This window comes from Nannochloropsis gaditana, assembly GCF_000240725.1.
Source record: "Nannochloropsis gaditana CCMP526 unplaced genomic scaffold scaffold688, whole genome shotgun sequence".
In the NCBI taxonomy this organism is placed as follows: domain Eukaryota; class Eustigmatophyceae; order Eustigmatales; family Monodopsidaceae; genus Microchloropsis; species Microchloropsis gaditana.
This window is the reverse complement of record NW_005803265.1, coordinates 313-15,962: the sequence shown is the minus strand read 5'-3', so window position 1 is coordinate 15,962 and position 15,650 is coordinate 313. Positions and strand designations below refer to the sequence as shown.

Below are 15,650 nucleotides of genomic sequence, written 5' to 3'. Positions count from 1 at the left end.
CACATTACAGTACCCCCTCACGCCCTCTCTCCCTCCCTCCCTCCCTCCCTCCTTCCCCCCTCCTGGCAGGGTGGACGGCGGAGTTCTCCTTGGAATGGCTCCGGCTAGTGTCCCTCCCGTTCCCGCACACGCGTCCTCTCCGCAACCCCCTGAACGACAATTTACCCATCTCCCGCTCTCGGTACGCATTCCACAGCGGCACCGGCCCACCTTCCTCCCCCCTTTCCGTGAAGGTTGACCAGCTTTATTTGTGAGACGTGGTCCCTCCCTTTGAAACCTTTCTTGCCCTCTTTCCCTCCCTCCCTCCCTTCCTTCCTTCCTTTCAGCGATTGCCAGGAATTGACGCCTGAAATCGGTCGTCAGCTGCTCTACCTCATTTACTCTTCCTCCGAAGTCTCTCTCGCCTTAGGGGGGGCTGAGGCCAGCCTACCTGTAAGTTTCCCTTTTCCGTATTTCTCTTCGCCCCTTCATTCCATCTTCGTCACTCCGCCGCAATTTTTCCGTCGGAGCCTCTTTTGGCCTTCTTGATCTTTTTCGTATCGTGATCGATAGACATGTGAACTTACATTAAGCGTCCTGACTTCCCATGTGCTTTTCTTCCCAGGGCGGTGGCTTCGGTGGGGGAGGAGGACCCTATGGCTCATTTGGGGCCTCTGGGGGAGGTCGGGGAGGAGGAGGGGGTGGAGGAGGGGTGTTGGACGGGGGAGGAGGGAATGGAGGAGGAGGAGGCGCTCAGCAAGACCAGCACCCTCTTCCGCGAGGAGGGGAAGGGGGGGGACCTCAGCAGGGAGAGGGAGGGGAAGGGATCGGACAGACCTTCCCCGTCTTTTCGGGGCAAGGCTTCATCTTTCCTTGCACCGAGGTATGTCGAGGCGGCTCGTAGAGGTCAAGGCAAAACCTGGCAGTAGGCGGGAGGGCCTCTTTCATGTCCGCCTGTACTGGCGGGAAAGGGGGGAGGGGGCGGGGACGCTATGCCACATGCTTTTCTCACCTCTTTGCGCGCCCGCTCCGCCACCGTCAGGAAACTCTGGATGAGTGTCTGGGCCGGGGGCTCTTCTCCTTGCCCGCGGGCGGGGCCTTGGAGACCTATGCGAAGGAGGTGCGACATTGTGGGATGGATGAAAAGCGCCGACGCTAGGGCGGGAGGGCCCGCCGCATCCGCCGGTCAGCATCTCACTCGCCCTTACCCTCCGCTACCTCATCCCTGTAGGTGGTCCTCCCCGGATCGACCCTCTTTCTCGCCAACGCCACCGACAGGACTCTCTTCGGCATTTTCGAAGCCGCCTCCCCTGTTGCCTACAATTTGGAGCGGACCAGCACCAGTACCATGTACCCCTTGCAGGTAGAGGCCCCTCCATTCCCTCTCTCTTGTCCGTGCCACGGCTCTCTCCTCTCTGTGCATGTCTCGTCTTCTCAAAATCGATCCTACGTTGCCGTCCCGTCTAACCTACCTCCCTCCCTCCCTCCCTGCCTCAGGTCCGCATCCGCTGCCTGTTGGAAGCCCCCCCGCTCACGGAATCCGACCCGGACGTTCGATCTATTCTGGGCCCGCTCCCCGCTTCGAGCCCGCTCGGTCGCGCCGGTCCCTTGAGTGAGAACCAGGTAATGGCGTGCACACCTGCCGAGGAGAAGGGGAAGAAGGATGCGGAGTGAACGGATGGGTGATGTGCAAAATGGACTCTGTTGTGAAGAGACCTCGTTTCTCCGGTCTGTCCTTCCGAGAGGATGCTCATAATTCCTTCACCCTTTTGATCGACCCTCGGGACAGACACAACGCCTCGCTACGTTGCTCGCCAGCCGTGCCAAGGCCCTCCCTCTCTTCCTCCCCCCCTCCACTCCGACCTTCCTCTCCTCCTACTCCTCGTCCTCGTCCTCGTCCTCCTTCCTCCCGCTTCTACGGGGGCCGAGCGGGAAGGAGGGAGGACGAGAGCGGGGGTTGTCCCTAGAGAGCACAGGGTCGACGAGTGCGTCCACGAGCCTGGCGTCGACCGAGTCAAACAGCCCGGGCGCGGGGTATCGGAGTCTTCCCCCCCTGGCCACCATGCACCTCCAGCAAAAGCAGCAGCAGCAGCAGCAGCAGAAGCAACAGCTGCAGCAGCAGCAGAGTCGCCTTTTGCTGGGAGGCATCGGGGGCAGGGGCCTGCTCAACGGGTAAGGGCGTCGAGCAGGGGGTGGTGGTCCGGTTGGGGGGCAGCGCCATGGCTCGCAAACGCTTGCTTGCATACGGTGCCCCCCCTCTGATCCTCGGTCGATTCCTTCACCTTTCCACGGCAGCAGGTCCTCGTCCACCACCAGCAGTAGCAGTAGCAGCAGCATCGTGTCCTCAATGAGCGGGACTTCGACAGGGGCGGTCGTGAACAAGGGCTTTCTAGAAGGTTCGTGACCTGCCTCCTCCTGCCTTTCTCCTTCCGCCCCCCCTTTCTGTCGTCTCTCTGTGCGTGTCCTTCGAATTCATGGACGACGACTTGCTCACTGCCCTCCCTTGACCTTCCAAACCGGGCGTCCATTGCGCGTTGCAGGTCTTTCCCCCCCGCGGAGGCTGGGGCTTTCTCCCTCGCTGTCCCATCTATCCGTTGGTTCTCAGCACCACCACCACCACCAGCAACAGCAGCAGCAACAGCAGCAGCAATCATCTCAACGACAGCAGATCTCACAGCACGCGCATATGCAGCAGCAAGATCAAGATACGCAACAGCAGCTGCTGGCACGACCTGGGGAACAAGGTATATGCCTGCTTGCGGTCTTGACCTCGCCGTCATGTCTTTTGTCGTGCATGGGCCCTAGAAACGCCTCTCACCTCCTCTTGATGCCTCTCAATACACGTTTCTGATGATGATCTCTGCATGATCCCCAACTTGGTTCCAGGTGTGCTCGGAAATAGCCCGAGCAGCGCGCTGCACTTGCCTCCGTTCGGTGGAGGAATCCCGCCCAGGATTCAGCTACCAGCGTCCTGGCGACCTTTGTAGACTCGAGGTTTCGCGAGGGCAGAATGGTAGACAAGGAAGCGAAAATATTAGGGAAAGACACAAAAATGTGGGGAAATTGGAATGAAATGGGTCACGGATGAGCCTCGTCACGGACCGGCTTACAGCATAGAGGCATGTTCGACGCGGACTGTCCTCACCTTATGCATGGTCTCCGATGAACGTGTTGATACTACCATCAAGAGCCCGCAACGATGGCAGGGAGGGGAGCTGTGATCCATAGCTGGAGATGAGCCAAAAGTGGGAGCGGTAGGCCTTCCAAGTAATGCTCGAGTAAGACGCATCAAAGATTTTCGACCTCTGACGAACTAGTGACTTTTGTGCGTGCATGGGGATGCTAAATCCCATTTAATATCTTGATGGACAGGTCTCCTCACTCCAACTTTTTCCTTGTTAGGAGGTCGAGGCAGAAAGGAGAGACAAGGAAGGCGGGAAAAGAACCGAAGGAAGAAAAGTGAATCTATCTATTTCTACATGACAGCGAGTAACGTAAGAATAGTACCAGCGAAAGGACTATATAAGTGTACATGCAGTCAACTGACTTAGGTTTTAGAAAAGCCGCAAGAGCGTGGAGAAGGGTGGCGGAAGCAAAGGGGAAGGACGTGAGACAAGGATCAAGGTCACGGTCTACATTTATTGAAAGACTGCGATTTCCTGGATTTCTAAGGAAATAAGACGAATTTGAAAGGAGGCTCAAAATACAGGAGAAGGGTAATGATGATTTAAAACGTTTATCAATTTTGCAAGCAGGGTCGGGCGTTTGGATGGTCGGAAACAGCCCAGGCATCAGACGGCTATACGAGGGACAAAGCAAATAAGATAGTAGATTTGCGTAATCCGCTGTCGTTGTGGCAGAAGAACTGCAGCGGCGTGAATGTGGGCGGTGCAAGAATTTAAGTCGTTTGGATTGATGTTGAAAGAAGTCTCAACCTTAAAAATGTGGACTTGACAGAGGGAGACCTAGACAACGGAGGATCAGAAAAGGGGCTCGTCTGGGTTACAAGGATTGAGAAAGAGAAAGTGGAAGAGTGGAGAGAGCAGAGATAATTGTGCTGCAAAGAAGATGCCTCTTAAAACCTAGATGACATAATATATGGAACGGAAGGGAAACAATACAGCAACCTTTCACCACACTTTCACCGGGACCAGAATAAATTCATGACAAGCAATCATAGTAACGACTACTGATGCAGCGATTAGAGGAGCAAATGGGTAGCTTGAATGCGTCTCGTGGCAGAGTAATATGAAACCATTAATGAGCCCGTCAATCAGGAACTAGAAAGAGCAAAGAGAGGCCCGCGACTGAAGTCGGTCCGGACGGAGGGCGAATGACGGTATGAATAATGTGACGAGTAAATGGTAGCATGGGGAAACAAAATATATTCATCATGACTATGCAAACAACTAAGAAGCAGGGTTTTACCCGTAAAGGTGTGTGTCGTTCTTTCTCTTGGGCGAGGAAAGAGGCGGAGATGGAATTTGTAGGACATCTACTCCGGAAGGCATGCGAACCGCAAAGACATATAATTTCACCATCTCTCTCAACGAAAAAGAAAACTACATTCAAAATCTTGTGGGATGCTCAGTTTTGATCTTTCATCATTCGTTTGGCACTACATTCGCCTTTCAGATCAGCTGGAAGGAGTAACTTATTTTGAGACTTCACCGTCTCACATCCAATTCCCTCGAAAAGCATTACAACTTTGTCCCTCACTTTACTTGTGTTCTGCTTTTGCTTTATCTCCTGTGCATTTTGGAAGGGGACTCATCATGAGTAACGCTTACTGTCTGTATGAGAATCATTTTTACAACTTCTCAGCTCATCCAACGGGGGGTCATCATCTCAACCACTTCATTGAAAAGCTCCCGAGGCAGTCTTCCTTGTACCAGATATCTTGTCACAGCTACAACCTCATCTTCTTCTTCCTCTTTCTCAGCGTCCCCTATCGTTGTATTTTTCCCATCTTGTAATGTCTGGAAAAATATCGGCGACAAAAATATGGAGGAGATGGCATTGGTCCTGCTCCCTAAGCCCGCTCCACTTCCGTAGTGCTCTTCATCTGTATGATAGCGCGCCACCTTCTGCCTACTTTCATGGATTAATATCGGCTGTGTTCCTTCATACCCAGTATCACTGCACTTGCTTTGATTTGCTGCTTGCTCTTGAAGCAGAATTTTTTTCCCAAGGTCGATTTTTCCTTCTCTTAGCTCTCCCCTTCTTCGTTTCGCCGAGCGCAGGGAGCCAGCCCGCTTCCTAGTCCTTCTTTTCTTTTCTCCCTGCAAAGTACTTGATATGACCTTTGCACCTCCAATATCTACAACGGGTAAGGGCTGCTTATTCTCTACTCTCATGCGTAAGAAAGGAGGAGTCACCTCCAAGAACTTATTTTTTTGCGTCATCCTGGTCTTCATTCTAAAAATATTGTCTCCCCTCCTTCCGTCCATCGCCTTAACACCTTCTTTCATCACGTACTTGGATTCCATAAGGGCATGGGCCTTGACCAAACACGCTACCCGCGCTGGCTCCCGCAGAGCCCGTTCCAAAAGGCGAGCACACCGCCAATTGCTCATCTTTCGCGCAACCTCCAGAGGCGTGAAGCCGTGATTGTCGGCAATGGTTGGGTCTGCCCCTACCTGAAGGAACATTTGGGCGATTTTTACGTAGCCTGCCTCACAAGAAAGGTAGAGTCCAGTCCACCGTCGCTCCCCCTTCCGGTCGAGGTCGTCAGGGTCTTGCCCATGCTTAGAATCTAATAGGTAGCGTACCACGTCCTCGTACCCATAATAGGCAGCTATATCAAGGATATGGTATAGCAATTGGTTACATAAAGTATAAAGTGGGTCATACCAAAGAAAAACATAATATTGGTTGAAAGCTTTTGGGCTTGGGACGCACTTTCCCAATCAATTTTGCAATGACGCGTGGCCAGTGCACCGGCATTTGTCTTTTCTTACCTGCAATTATAGGTACATTTCCTTCACAGTCTCCAATTTTAGGATCTGCACCCCGCTCCATCAGCAATTTGACGACTTGCACAAACCCGTACGAGGCAGCGTTATACATAGCTGAGCGTCTGTTGATGTCTACAGCATTCAAAGGCGCTCCGTGGTCGAGAAGCCATTCACAAACATCTACATGACCCCTTAAACTACTCATCATCAAAGGTGAGCGTCCTACCACGTCAGGGGCATGGATCAGGCTTTTGTTTTCATTTAAAAGGCGGTCTAAGGCAACAAAGTCTTTATTGCGCGTTGCTTCGTGAATCGCCATCGCCCCAGCAAGCTGATGCGGAGCAGCAACCAAAGGCATAGTAATATGATTGTTAGCAGTATCCATGAATTCAGTCGAGGTAGCCATTCCCTAGGTGTGAATTTGTGATTTTGGGACTCTTTGACGCGACCGTTGAGAAACACCTTAGACGTTGAGATGGTGTTGGCGAGAAAACGCCACTCCGGTGTACTCTGCTTCTTCACTTAGGACACCAATCTTCCAGCTTTTCTTTTATTATATCTGTGACAGATTTTTAAGATTTAAGGGTGTATATGACGATGTCAAGGCTGCCCTGATTAGATAAGAACATCAGCATAAGACGCGTTCTCCGCGCTTCGTTGTCGTGCACCGGATCCAACTCAAGCAAGAAAATCATGGAAGCCTGCCAAAGTATTTGACGACAAACAAAGACACGAATATGATATCGATTGCTCCTTATGTGTATGAAAAATTGAAACTATGGCGTTGGACGCAACTTGAGCTTTCATTATTTGCAAAAGCGTTGAACAAGAGATTTTTTCGAAATCAAAAATTCAACTTCATTTTTGAAAATTCGTCGTGTGTCCCTTTTGGAGCACTACCTCGACATCCATTCGTCTGCAATTGCGAAGATTGGACGAATACGTATCATAAAAAGTATAGATTATTCTATGGAGCAGTAACAGGGTTGTATATGTTTGCGGCTCGTAAGATGATTACTACATATTAATGGCCCAACAAGGATAAACCATGAATTATCTACGATCTCAATATACGGGTACCAATGGATTTTTTTTAGATTTCAGTATATGACTAGTGCGATGGCTAAATAGAAAGATCTTTCTTTGAAAAGACAATACGATGGACTGTACATGCTGATATTTGAATGTCCTTTCTACTCCTTCATCGAAGCTCTCGCACTCGATTCCATGTGGCCTGAGTGCCTACGTCTTGGAAAAGGGGGCCACCATCTCTTCACACCGAACCCACAACTTATGGGCCAGCACGATGTCTTCTGCCTCCGGGCTCGAAGCTACCTCCACCACGTCCCACCCCTTCTCCCGTCTTTCTTCCTCCTTCTTCCGCGCTTCCAGCGCCCAGAATCCTCCCCCCCTGCCCTCGACCCTGTCGGACGCGGCTAAAAAGACCACAGGCCGCGCGCCCTCGAAGGGCGTCTGCAGCAGAGAGTAGCTAAGAGGCCAGAAAAGGACGCGAACAAAGCCAGGCAGCAGGGATCGATTGAGGGCCGTGTGCACCATGCCGGGCGTGCATCCATAGACAGAGACGTGCTGGTCGGACGGGTCCCATCGGTGCGTGGACGGTCCGAGGAGAAGCGACGGGGGGGTGGTGGTCGTTGGCGGTTGGTGCGTGGCGTCGGGCAGCGACCATCCTTGCTGCTGCCGGTGCAAGTAAGTCACCTGAAAGGGCGCGAGCAGGAAGGGAAGGAGGGAAAGATAAGATCATGATGAAGGGTGTTGGGCAAAAGGGCAGGTGGATCTCACGCACCGCCAGCAGATTGGCCAGCTTGCTCGCCCCGTAGGCCAAAAAGGGTCGGTACGGAGGACTGGCCACGGGGCCCCCTTCCTCTTCCCCTTCCTCCTTCGGGTCCTGGTCCTCCGCGGGAGTGAGGGTGGGATCCCGGACCCAGCAGTCCAGATACTCGCCCTTCCCCTTCTCCAGCCTGGAGGAGACCATGACCACCCTCGAAGGGCGTCCCTCCGCCCGGCCCGTCTCTTTGAGGGTGGGAAGGAGGAGGGCAGTGAGGAGGAAGGGCCCCAGGTGGTTCGTGGCCATCGTCCTCTCCACCAACAGGCTCTCTCGCTTGCCCTCTCCCTCCCCCCTCCCTTCCTGCTCCTCCCTTTTCCAAACATCCACGAGCTCTCGCTTCGGAAAGAGCGCCCCCGCATTGTTCACGAGCACGTGCAATCGCGGCTCTCTTCGCCGCAACCTCCTGTCCTCGTTCCTCTTTTGCTCCTCCTCCCCTTCTTCCCCTCGCTCTCTCTCAAAAGCGTCCACGAACGCCCGTACGCTGGCCAGAGAGGCCAGGTCCAGCGGCGCAGGAGCCGGAGATGCACGGCCACAGGGGGAAGAGGAGGGGGGCACCGTGCGGGGAAGGCGTCGGTTGATGGCAGAGGCGGTGGCCTCCGCTTTAGGCATGTCTCGACAGGCGCACATGACGTGAGCCCCCTAGAGTGAGGAGAAAGGGGAGGAAGAGGAGCGGGGGAATGCGTGAGAGAGAACGCGGCCTGCGTTGGCGGCATTCCTCCTGAACCTGACCACGTCCAGCCCGGGACACTCCCGGCTCCTATGCCCCCTCCATAATGCCTCGGCCTTAACAAAGATTAAAGGAATGCCTCCCCAATTTCACGAACCTTGCGTGCCAAGATCTCCGCTGCTGCCCGTCCCACCCCGCTGTTCGCGCCTGTTACCAGGACCGTACGCCCCGCCATACTGCCGTCCATCGCGTAGAAATCTCTTTCTTCCTGAGACGGACACAGCCTACGTTTGATACCCCTATACAGGGCCACGGAAGAAGCGGCACCTGCAAGACCCACGGTGGCTTCAATTAGCATCTCCATTGCGAGCACCTGATGCGGGATGACGCGGGATAAGGGAAGGAGGGAGGGTCAAAGAAACATTCATTCACGGCGGAGACCGCTGGCAATCGCAAGGAGTCCATTCCACAGTGTTCAACAAGCGCGTAGGGTTTAGTGGACTCAAGCTACGGCAAGAATTCAATAAAGCTAACTGGGGTAGGCGGAGCGACAGCGAGGAGAAACCGGGGGGTAAGCAGGGGGTGAGAATCGTACAGCGTTAGTGCGAATCCCGGTGGTCGGGACGAGCAAGATACCGAGGGACAAGGACCACAAGTTCTCGACACCTTTTTTTAACCAAAGAATGGTCAATGGGGCAGTCGAAGCGCTCAAGCCTGCAGGAGCTCGTTTCTTCCTTGCACGCCGCCGGCGCCTCGCCGTCTCGCTAGCAACAAGATACCAGGCTCTGGCGCAAGATAAGGACACGCAACGTCTCAGACGCTCGGGGGTGGTGTCTGATTGGCCTTGTCTCGTCCATGTCTTACTCCAGGCGTGTTGAAACAGAAAGAAAGTAACGCAATAGTTGCGGAGGGGAACGGGCAAGGGGACACGGGCTATTGGCTGGATCTTCGCCTCCTGAGGAGGAAGGGCGGATGACAAGGAGATGATCCTCTCCAGCCTCTCTGACCAAAAGGTCGCCAGCTGTAGGAGAGGCTTTTCCAATCATGCAAATGCCATTTGTCAACACTCTCGACGCTCTCTTCCATGCCTCCCATTCCCGTCGATTAGGTGAGGGGAACGTCCAAGGTAACACGTCTTCGACCTCTTCGTCAGACCCGCCCTCTACACTCATGCTATCCGCTCTAGGCAGGAGAGAGGTCACGATAGTATTGGCCGTTATTTTGGCCTCTGTCGTCGCTTGTTTGTTGACGCCCTGTGCGCAGGGTTTCGTGTTGACGACGGGGGCAGCGAGGGGATTGAAGAGGACGGAGGGGTTGAGAGTAGGCGGCTTGCGCGAAGAGGAGGGACGAAGAAGAATAAGAGCAGGTGAGCTATACATGGATGTACGGGGGATCCCAAAAAGTCGAATGCTTACAAAGATATGTTTTTGGAAAGCTTGTATTTTGGTGACCCAAACAAAATCGCTCAGCATCCCTTTGACTCAAGCTAACCTTCCCCTGGCCGAATTCCTTCACATCCTCATCCCTCAGGGGCTTCATCGGCTCCTCCATTGGTGAGGTTGCAGCTGCAGTTGGATCTGGGCCTTGGGGCCGAGGAAGAAGGAGGGGATTTTTATAATCCGGATGGGATCAAGGAAGGTGAGGGGGAGGGAGGAAGCTTAGAACGGAGAGAGGGGCGAGTGAGAGTCGCAGAAGACAAATTGTCCGCGAGTGGTGTAATTGCTCAGGGAGAAAGGGATTGGGCTTACCTTCACTCACCCTCGTCCTCCCCGGCTTGCGCAGGCGACCTGGTGGAGATCATCGCAGACAGCACCTTCTACTCCATCCCAAAGGCTCCCAAGGAGGGCGTCAACCCCAAAGGTAACCTCCTTCCCCCCTGCCCTCGTTCTCCTCCTCTTTCTCCGTCGTACTCTGCGTCGAGGTCCTGTGTCCTTCCTCCTTCGCAGGAGCCCTCTCTGCTCGCCTCTCAGCCCTCCTCCCCCGCCCGCTTCAGGCTTGCAAGGGACCGTGACCATGTTGAAGTTCACGGCCAGGAATGGCGTCACTTGTTCGGCGAACAGGCCCGTAGTTGTGAAGGTGGGCAAAGAGGGGAAGGAGGCAAGGCTCTAAGGGGTCGAGAAGCTCCCAGGGTGGTGGTGGGGGGTGGGGCTAGAGGGATGGAAGGGGAGTGGAGGGGTGTAGGGGGGAAGGAGGGCGAGGAGGGCCAGGGGCGTGTGCTTGAATACTTACCTTCGCCCCCCTATCCCTTACTCCGCCCTCCCTCTCCTCCCACCGAGCGCAGTTTACTGACCCTTACAAGTTCATGGGCCACTTTGAGTTTCGGGAGGTGAAGAGAGTGTGAGCGAGGGAGAGGGGGGGGAGGCAGTGCGGTCGTGTGGAGGTGGTGATGCAGGGGAAGGGAGGGGAAGGACGATGAGAGAGGAAGCATGAGATAGGTCCTGAATTGACTTCAAAAGTAGAAGGCCGTACCAAGCGCCCAAATGTGTTATTAATTGCAGCAAAGTCGCGCATGCGAAGGCACCTTTGTGTCGTAATTGAGGTGTCTGAGCGCGCTTCCCTTTGTTTCTGAGTGGATGCAGTGCCCTTGAAAGTATCTGACACCTGCTGCCCCACGCGTCGGCTTGATATGGATATCAAGGCGGTCTCCGATGTGAGAAGAAGTTTGTCAACCGTGGAAAGAAAGACGGCACTCTGCGATACAGATGCCTCGAGGATGGAAACGCACTCTTGAGGATTTGTCTGGCTGTTGTTCTTTTGGATTGATGTTTCCAAGGTGTGCGATATATCAGCTTACGCAGTTTCTCTCGGTCTCCCTTCGCGGTCGCACCCTCCTCGCCGGTGAGGCTCCTAATGGCCCACATGCCCCCCACCCCGAGGTCTCTTGCCTGGCTCTTGCCTCCTTCCTCGCTTCCCAAGGCCATTCTCACGAGGAGTCTGCTTCGTCGTCCTCCGACAAGGGGGAGAGGAAGAGCTTCATGTGCGGCGCCAACATCTCTTCCATCTCGGTCACCAGCGCCGGGAAGTGTGGGTCCGAAAGCGTGCTATCACGTGAATGGCCGCAAACGGTCAGTTGTCAACGTGAACGAGACAAACCTCATCATTCCCCCCCCAAATCATTCGCCCCCCCCCGGTCTCACACCGACTTCAGCCCCCCTTGTCACTGCCCTCTCCTTCCCCCAACCCGGAGCTCTTCCTCACCTCATCACCTGCTGCTGAACCATGGGCTTGGCATTCCGTAGCATGTAGAGCAAGGAGGCACTGGCGGAGGAGGGTTCCACCGCTCCCCCTGACCCGGCGAGAATCGCTTCCATGCCAGCCACTCCTCCTGAAAGGACCCTGTCCGGCGCCTCCAATGCTGCCGCCGTAGAGCCTCCCACCCGTCCGGTCGCGCTGGACCTTTGCCGTTTCCTCTTGGAAGGCTCCGAGCCAAGCGAAGCAAGCCGCGGCCCGGCCACGTCGCTGGTGACTGCTTTCTTGGTGCCTCTCCCCGCTTTGGGTACCACACTAGCAGTTGTCGCAGCACCGAGGGCCCCCAAGGACGTCGACGCAGCGCGAGAAGGAGGGACGCTCGTTGCATGGGGAGCAGGAATTGACGGAGAAGGGGCTATGGTCGATGAAGCATCGCCACTTCTGCTCTTCGCCTGAAAGTCAAGGCAAGAGGAAATGTTGACGCCAGATGGGAGAGATGAATCACGGGGAAGAACGGGGGCTGAGGTCAGAACGGCATTACTCTTGAATGTTGGCAGAGCAGGAGGTCGGACAGGAACGTTTGCAATCAAATTGTTCGAAGGAGTGTATGGAGGGAGGGGCGGGGGTTGGATTGTAAGAGGGCGAGTTGCCCGAAGGTCATCAGGCCGGGAGCCACAAGTATCAGGTGCGATTTCGGGAGGCGAAATGGGAGATGAAGAAGGAGGGGGAGGAGGAGAGCAAGAGAGAGGAGGAGGGAGGCCTTCTTCGACGGAAATATCTGTGCGTGTATTTTGAATTGATGAGAGACAGCTTTGAAGAGCCTCCTCCCCGCCGGTAAATTCGAAAGCTGCGACAGTCGCGCTGCTTTCTCCCTTTTCTCCTTTCGGCTCAGGGGGAAGCTTGCGGTCCCGCACATCGAAGAACAGACGAGCACATGGGAAGCGGACGTATCGCAGATTTCGAATGTCGTCCAGGAAGAGGGGAAATCCAACCTGAGAATCAGACGAATTCGAAAGGGGAAAAATCAGGTGAGGCATGAGGAGTTTTTTTTCCCGCTTGGCATACCCTTCTCTCTCTTTCCTCCTTTTGATTACTCCCCTCAATCACACAATCTTGCTGACCGCACCTGGTGAATTCTCTTTTTAGGCGCAGATATCGACTCAATTTCAAAGATGACGTCGATGCGGGGGTTCAGAGTATTAAGTGCGGCGAGGGAGAGAATGTGGGGTCGGCGGTGCGCCTGCCAATCACTTTCCTCCTCCTTCTCGTTACCATTTGCCGCTGCAGCTTTTTTAAGATAACGACCATTCCAACGAAAAGATTGCTGCGCTTGTGATTGTGCACGCTGCTCTTGCGAAACGTGGGTGGGTGGTAGAAGGGGAACTTGACTTGAAGGTGACGTTGGGAATGTGAAAATTTGAGTTTCGGGAAACATGACCTGAGAATCGAACGCCGGCTCCTGCGAAAATACTGTCAAATTGGTCATTTCTTGTGTTTTATCGTAATAATTGTCCTTTTGTCTGGATTCCATACGTGATGGATTGGGAAGGAGGAGAAAGAGATGAGAGGTGCATGCGAAGAGACAAACCCACAAACATGCAGGCCAACCGAATCTGTGAAAATATCGTACAGCATGAGCAGAAAACACTGAGCTGCTCGAATAAAAAAGAGTGCATTTACAACTTGCCTCTACGAATAATTGAGGAAAGGCAGGCCAACGCGGACCTCCCCACTAGACAGAAGCGTCAGCTGTCGCCTGACGTCATCGTACTCTCCGAGCCTAGCTAAGGTGGCCGAAGGCTGAGGCTGCGAAGTTTATGCGTATCATAAGGACACTCGATAGCTGCACTCTGTTGCACAATAGGCGGATAACCTGTACAACGTAGAAGGCGTGCAATTTTGGATGCAATCAAACCGTCCACTTATAAGTCGGTTGCTGGGTGCTCGCTCAAACAAGACAGCGAGGAGGGTAACTCCTGCTGCAACAGAACCGACCACTCACTTGACGCAAGTGAAAGGGCCATTCAATAAGCATGATGGCGGTACGCTGTCTCCTAGAAGAACTTAAGGGTTTACTTTTCCACGAATGTGTCGTTGACAATTACTCGTTTGTTTGTCGTACCGAGTACACAACTAAATCAATCGTCCAAACGACAGGATCATTACAGAAGTATGGAAGCGGCAGAATGGGAAATTAGCAAGGAGAATGTGATGCCTTTGAAGCATGGGCGCAATGTCAGCAAGCTCAATGCAACTTTGTCTGAAAAGTAAGTACGCTGAGACTCGGGTTACCCAAGTCTATAAATCTAGGTCAATTCGCAAAATTAGCCAAGTCTCGATCCTCTCCCTCCGTCTATTCTCGTCTTCATTCTTACTACGCGGTACACATGCGTTTTTGATCGTATATTTTCTGGATAATTTTTCTATTTCACTATTAAAGGCCGAAAGGTATGCGCGAGAGAAGAGCTGACCTGGAAACAGAAAGACAAGCCTTCGAAAACCGGTTGCAGGAAGTGGAAGAGCGCTTCCTGCAGAATAAGGAGGGGGAGGATCCCTTGAGGGAGTGGGTGAGGTGAGTGTGTGTCTAACTTGAAAATCCTACGCATGGAAAATATCCAATGTGCGTGAGCGGAGCTGCTTGGAGGGGCATTTGGCGGAGGGGGTTCAAAACGGAAGCTGCTTGGTCACGCTTGAAGCGCGCTGCCCCTCCTTTTGCGCCAGGTACATCAATTGGCTACAAGAGGCCATGCCATCCGACAGTCAGGAGGCGACACTCGTGTTGGAACGGTACGGAAGGGGACAGAGGGAGACGGGTGGGACGTGCCGGTAGCACCTCGGCTGGATTTGAAGGAAGTCATGTTCTGATATCTGACATGGCATTTATTCCCTTCATTTCTGTAAAGCTGTGCCCGCCGCTTTCAAGAAGAAGCTCTGTACAAACAGGATCCCCGGTATCTGAAGGTGGGTCATGAGATGGGCGGGAACGGGTGCGGCGTGGAAGAAGAAGCGGATGCTCACTTACTCGCTCTTTCTCTCTGTCTCACGAATGACTCATAGATTTGGATCAGCTACGCCGACCGATTGAGCAGTCCCGGAGAAATTTTCAAGGTAATAGAAGAGTCACTCCCCCACTTCGTACGCAATTTTTTTCCCAGCCACCTCGCAGTCTTCCCCCACCTACGCTCTTCCCCTCCGGCCTTATCCTTTCCTCCCAGTTTCTGCACAAGAAGAAGATCGGAACGACGCAAGCCCTCTTCTGGGCCGCCTGGGCTTTTGTGGCGGAGAAGTCGGGGAACTTCTCCCTCGCAGACAAGCTGTACACCAAGGTAGAGCGGGAGGACGCGAGAGGAGACAGGCGCGTCGTGGCCCTGCCTCACATTTTCCATCCACAGGGCATCGAGCTCCACGCGCTGCCCATCGAGCTGCTGGCAGAGCGTCGGTAGGTCCTGATCGCAATCCATCTCCCCCCCACCTTCCTTCCCCTCCTTCCATTCCTCGGGCCCTCCCGTCCTCCTAGCGGCGCCATGGTCGCAACCCCTCCCTCTCTCTTCTCTCTGCTCTCCCCCTGAGCACCTCGCTGTATCCTCCGTTTCCGCTACTTCACAACCGTGCTTTTGCACTACCTCGCCCTTCCATCCCACCCCCTCCACAGGCATCACTTCCAAAGGCGCATGTCGCGGCACTGGCTGAGATTGAACGAGGAAGGACGCGCGGCGGCGTTCGAGGGCGGAGATGAAGGCGGGCCGGAGGGCAGGGGAGGGAGAAGCGCACTGGCGACGAAGAAAGAGAAGAGGCGGTAAGCCAGTCGAGTCTCATGGGGAGGGGGATCGGCCGGTCACTGGGCAGGTGCTGCATGCGATAGAAACCGGGACGGGAAAGGGGGACGGGCGTGAAGGGCGGGCAAGGAGAAGGCGAGACAGCCCACACAGTCCCTCCTGGCTCCTCCCTTCTCATCCCTTTCTTTCTTTATTTTTAAAACCTTTCCACACTCAGCACCGTCAACGGCGCGTCT

The 15,650-nt window shown here is 54.2% G+C and overlaps 4 protein-coding genes across 4 annotated transcripts; 3 read left to right on the top strand and 1 right to left on the bottom strand.

Annotated features, from left to right (window-relative positions):
• The first annotated feature begins 676 nt into the window (after positions 1 to 676).
• NGA_0456100 (uncharacterized protein) lies at positions 677 to 4,555 on the top strand. The gene is made up of 7 exons (XM_005853905.1): positions 677 to 862; positions 1,258 to 1,342; positions 1,477 to 1,602; positions 1,769 to 2,151; positions 2,278 to 2,375; positions 2,520 to 2,723; positions 2,866 to 4,555. Exons 1-7 carry the CDS (start codon positions 714 to 716, stop codon positions 2,964 to 2,966), a joined length of 1,146 nt encoding a protein of 381 aa, XP_005853967.1. The 5' UTR covers positions 677 to 713; the 3' UTR covers positions 2,967 to 4,555.
• A 2,623-nt stretch (positions 4,556 to 7,178) lies between these two features.
• Positions 7,179 to 8,828, bottom strand: NGA_0456000 (retinol dehydrogenase 14; the record flags this gene model as incomplete). The annotated part of the gene is made up of 3 exons (XM_005853904.1): positions 8,607 to 8,828; positions 7,741 to 8,421; positions 7,179 to 7,652 (listed from the first exon to the last, which is right to left on the bottom strand). The coding sequence occupies exons 1-3, from the start codon at positions 8,811 to 8,813 to the stop codon at positions 7,179 to 7,181; spliced, it is 1,362 nt and encodes a 453-aa protein (XP_005853966.1). The 5' UTR covers positions 8,814 to 8,828.
• Positions 8,829 to 9,555: 727 nt separating this feature from the next.
• NGA_0456200 (uncharacterized protein) lies at positions 9,556 to 11,166 on the top strand. The gene is made up of 4 exons (XM_005853906.1): positions 9,556 to 9,815; positions 9,980 to 10,087; positions 10,232 to 10,309; positions 10,731 to 11,166. The coding sequence occupies exons 1-4, from the start codon at positions 9,620 to 9,622 to the stop codon at positions 10,736 to 10,738; spliced, it is 390 nt and encodes a 129-aa protein (XP_005853968.1). The 5' UTR covers positions 9,556 to 9,619; the 3' UTR covers positions 10,739 to 11,166.
• A 3,218-nt stretch (positions 11,167 to 14,384) lies between these two features.
• BUB1 (checkpoint serine/threonine-protein kinase) lies at positions 14,385 to 15,438 on the top strand (the record flags this gene model as incomplete). The annotated part of the gene is made up of 6 exons (XM_005853907.1): positions 14,385 to 14,425; positions 14,542 to 14,599; positions 14,696 to 14,746; positions 14,854 to 14,964; positions 15,031 to 15,077; positions 15,291 to 15,438. 6 exons carry the CDS (start codon positions 14,385 to 14,387, stop codon positions 15,436 to 15,438), a joined length of 456 nt encoding a protein of 151 aa, XP_005853969.1.
• Between the last annotated feature and the right edge of the window lie 212 nt (positions 15,439 to 15,650).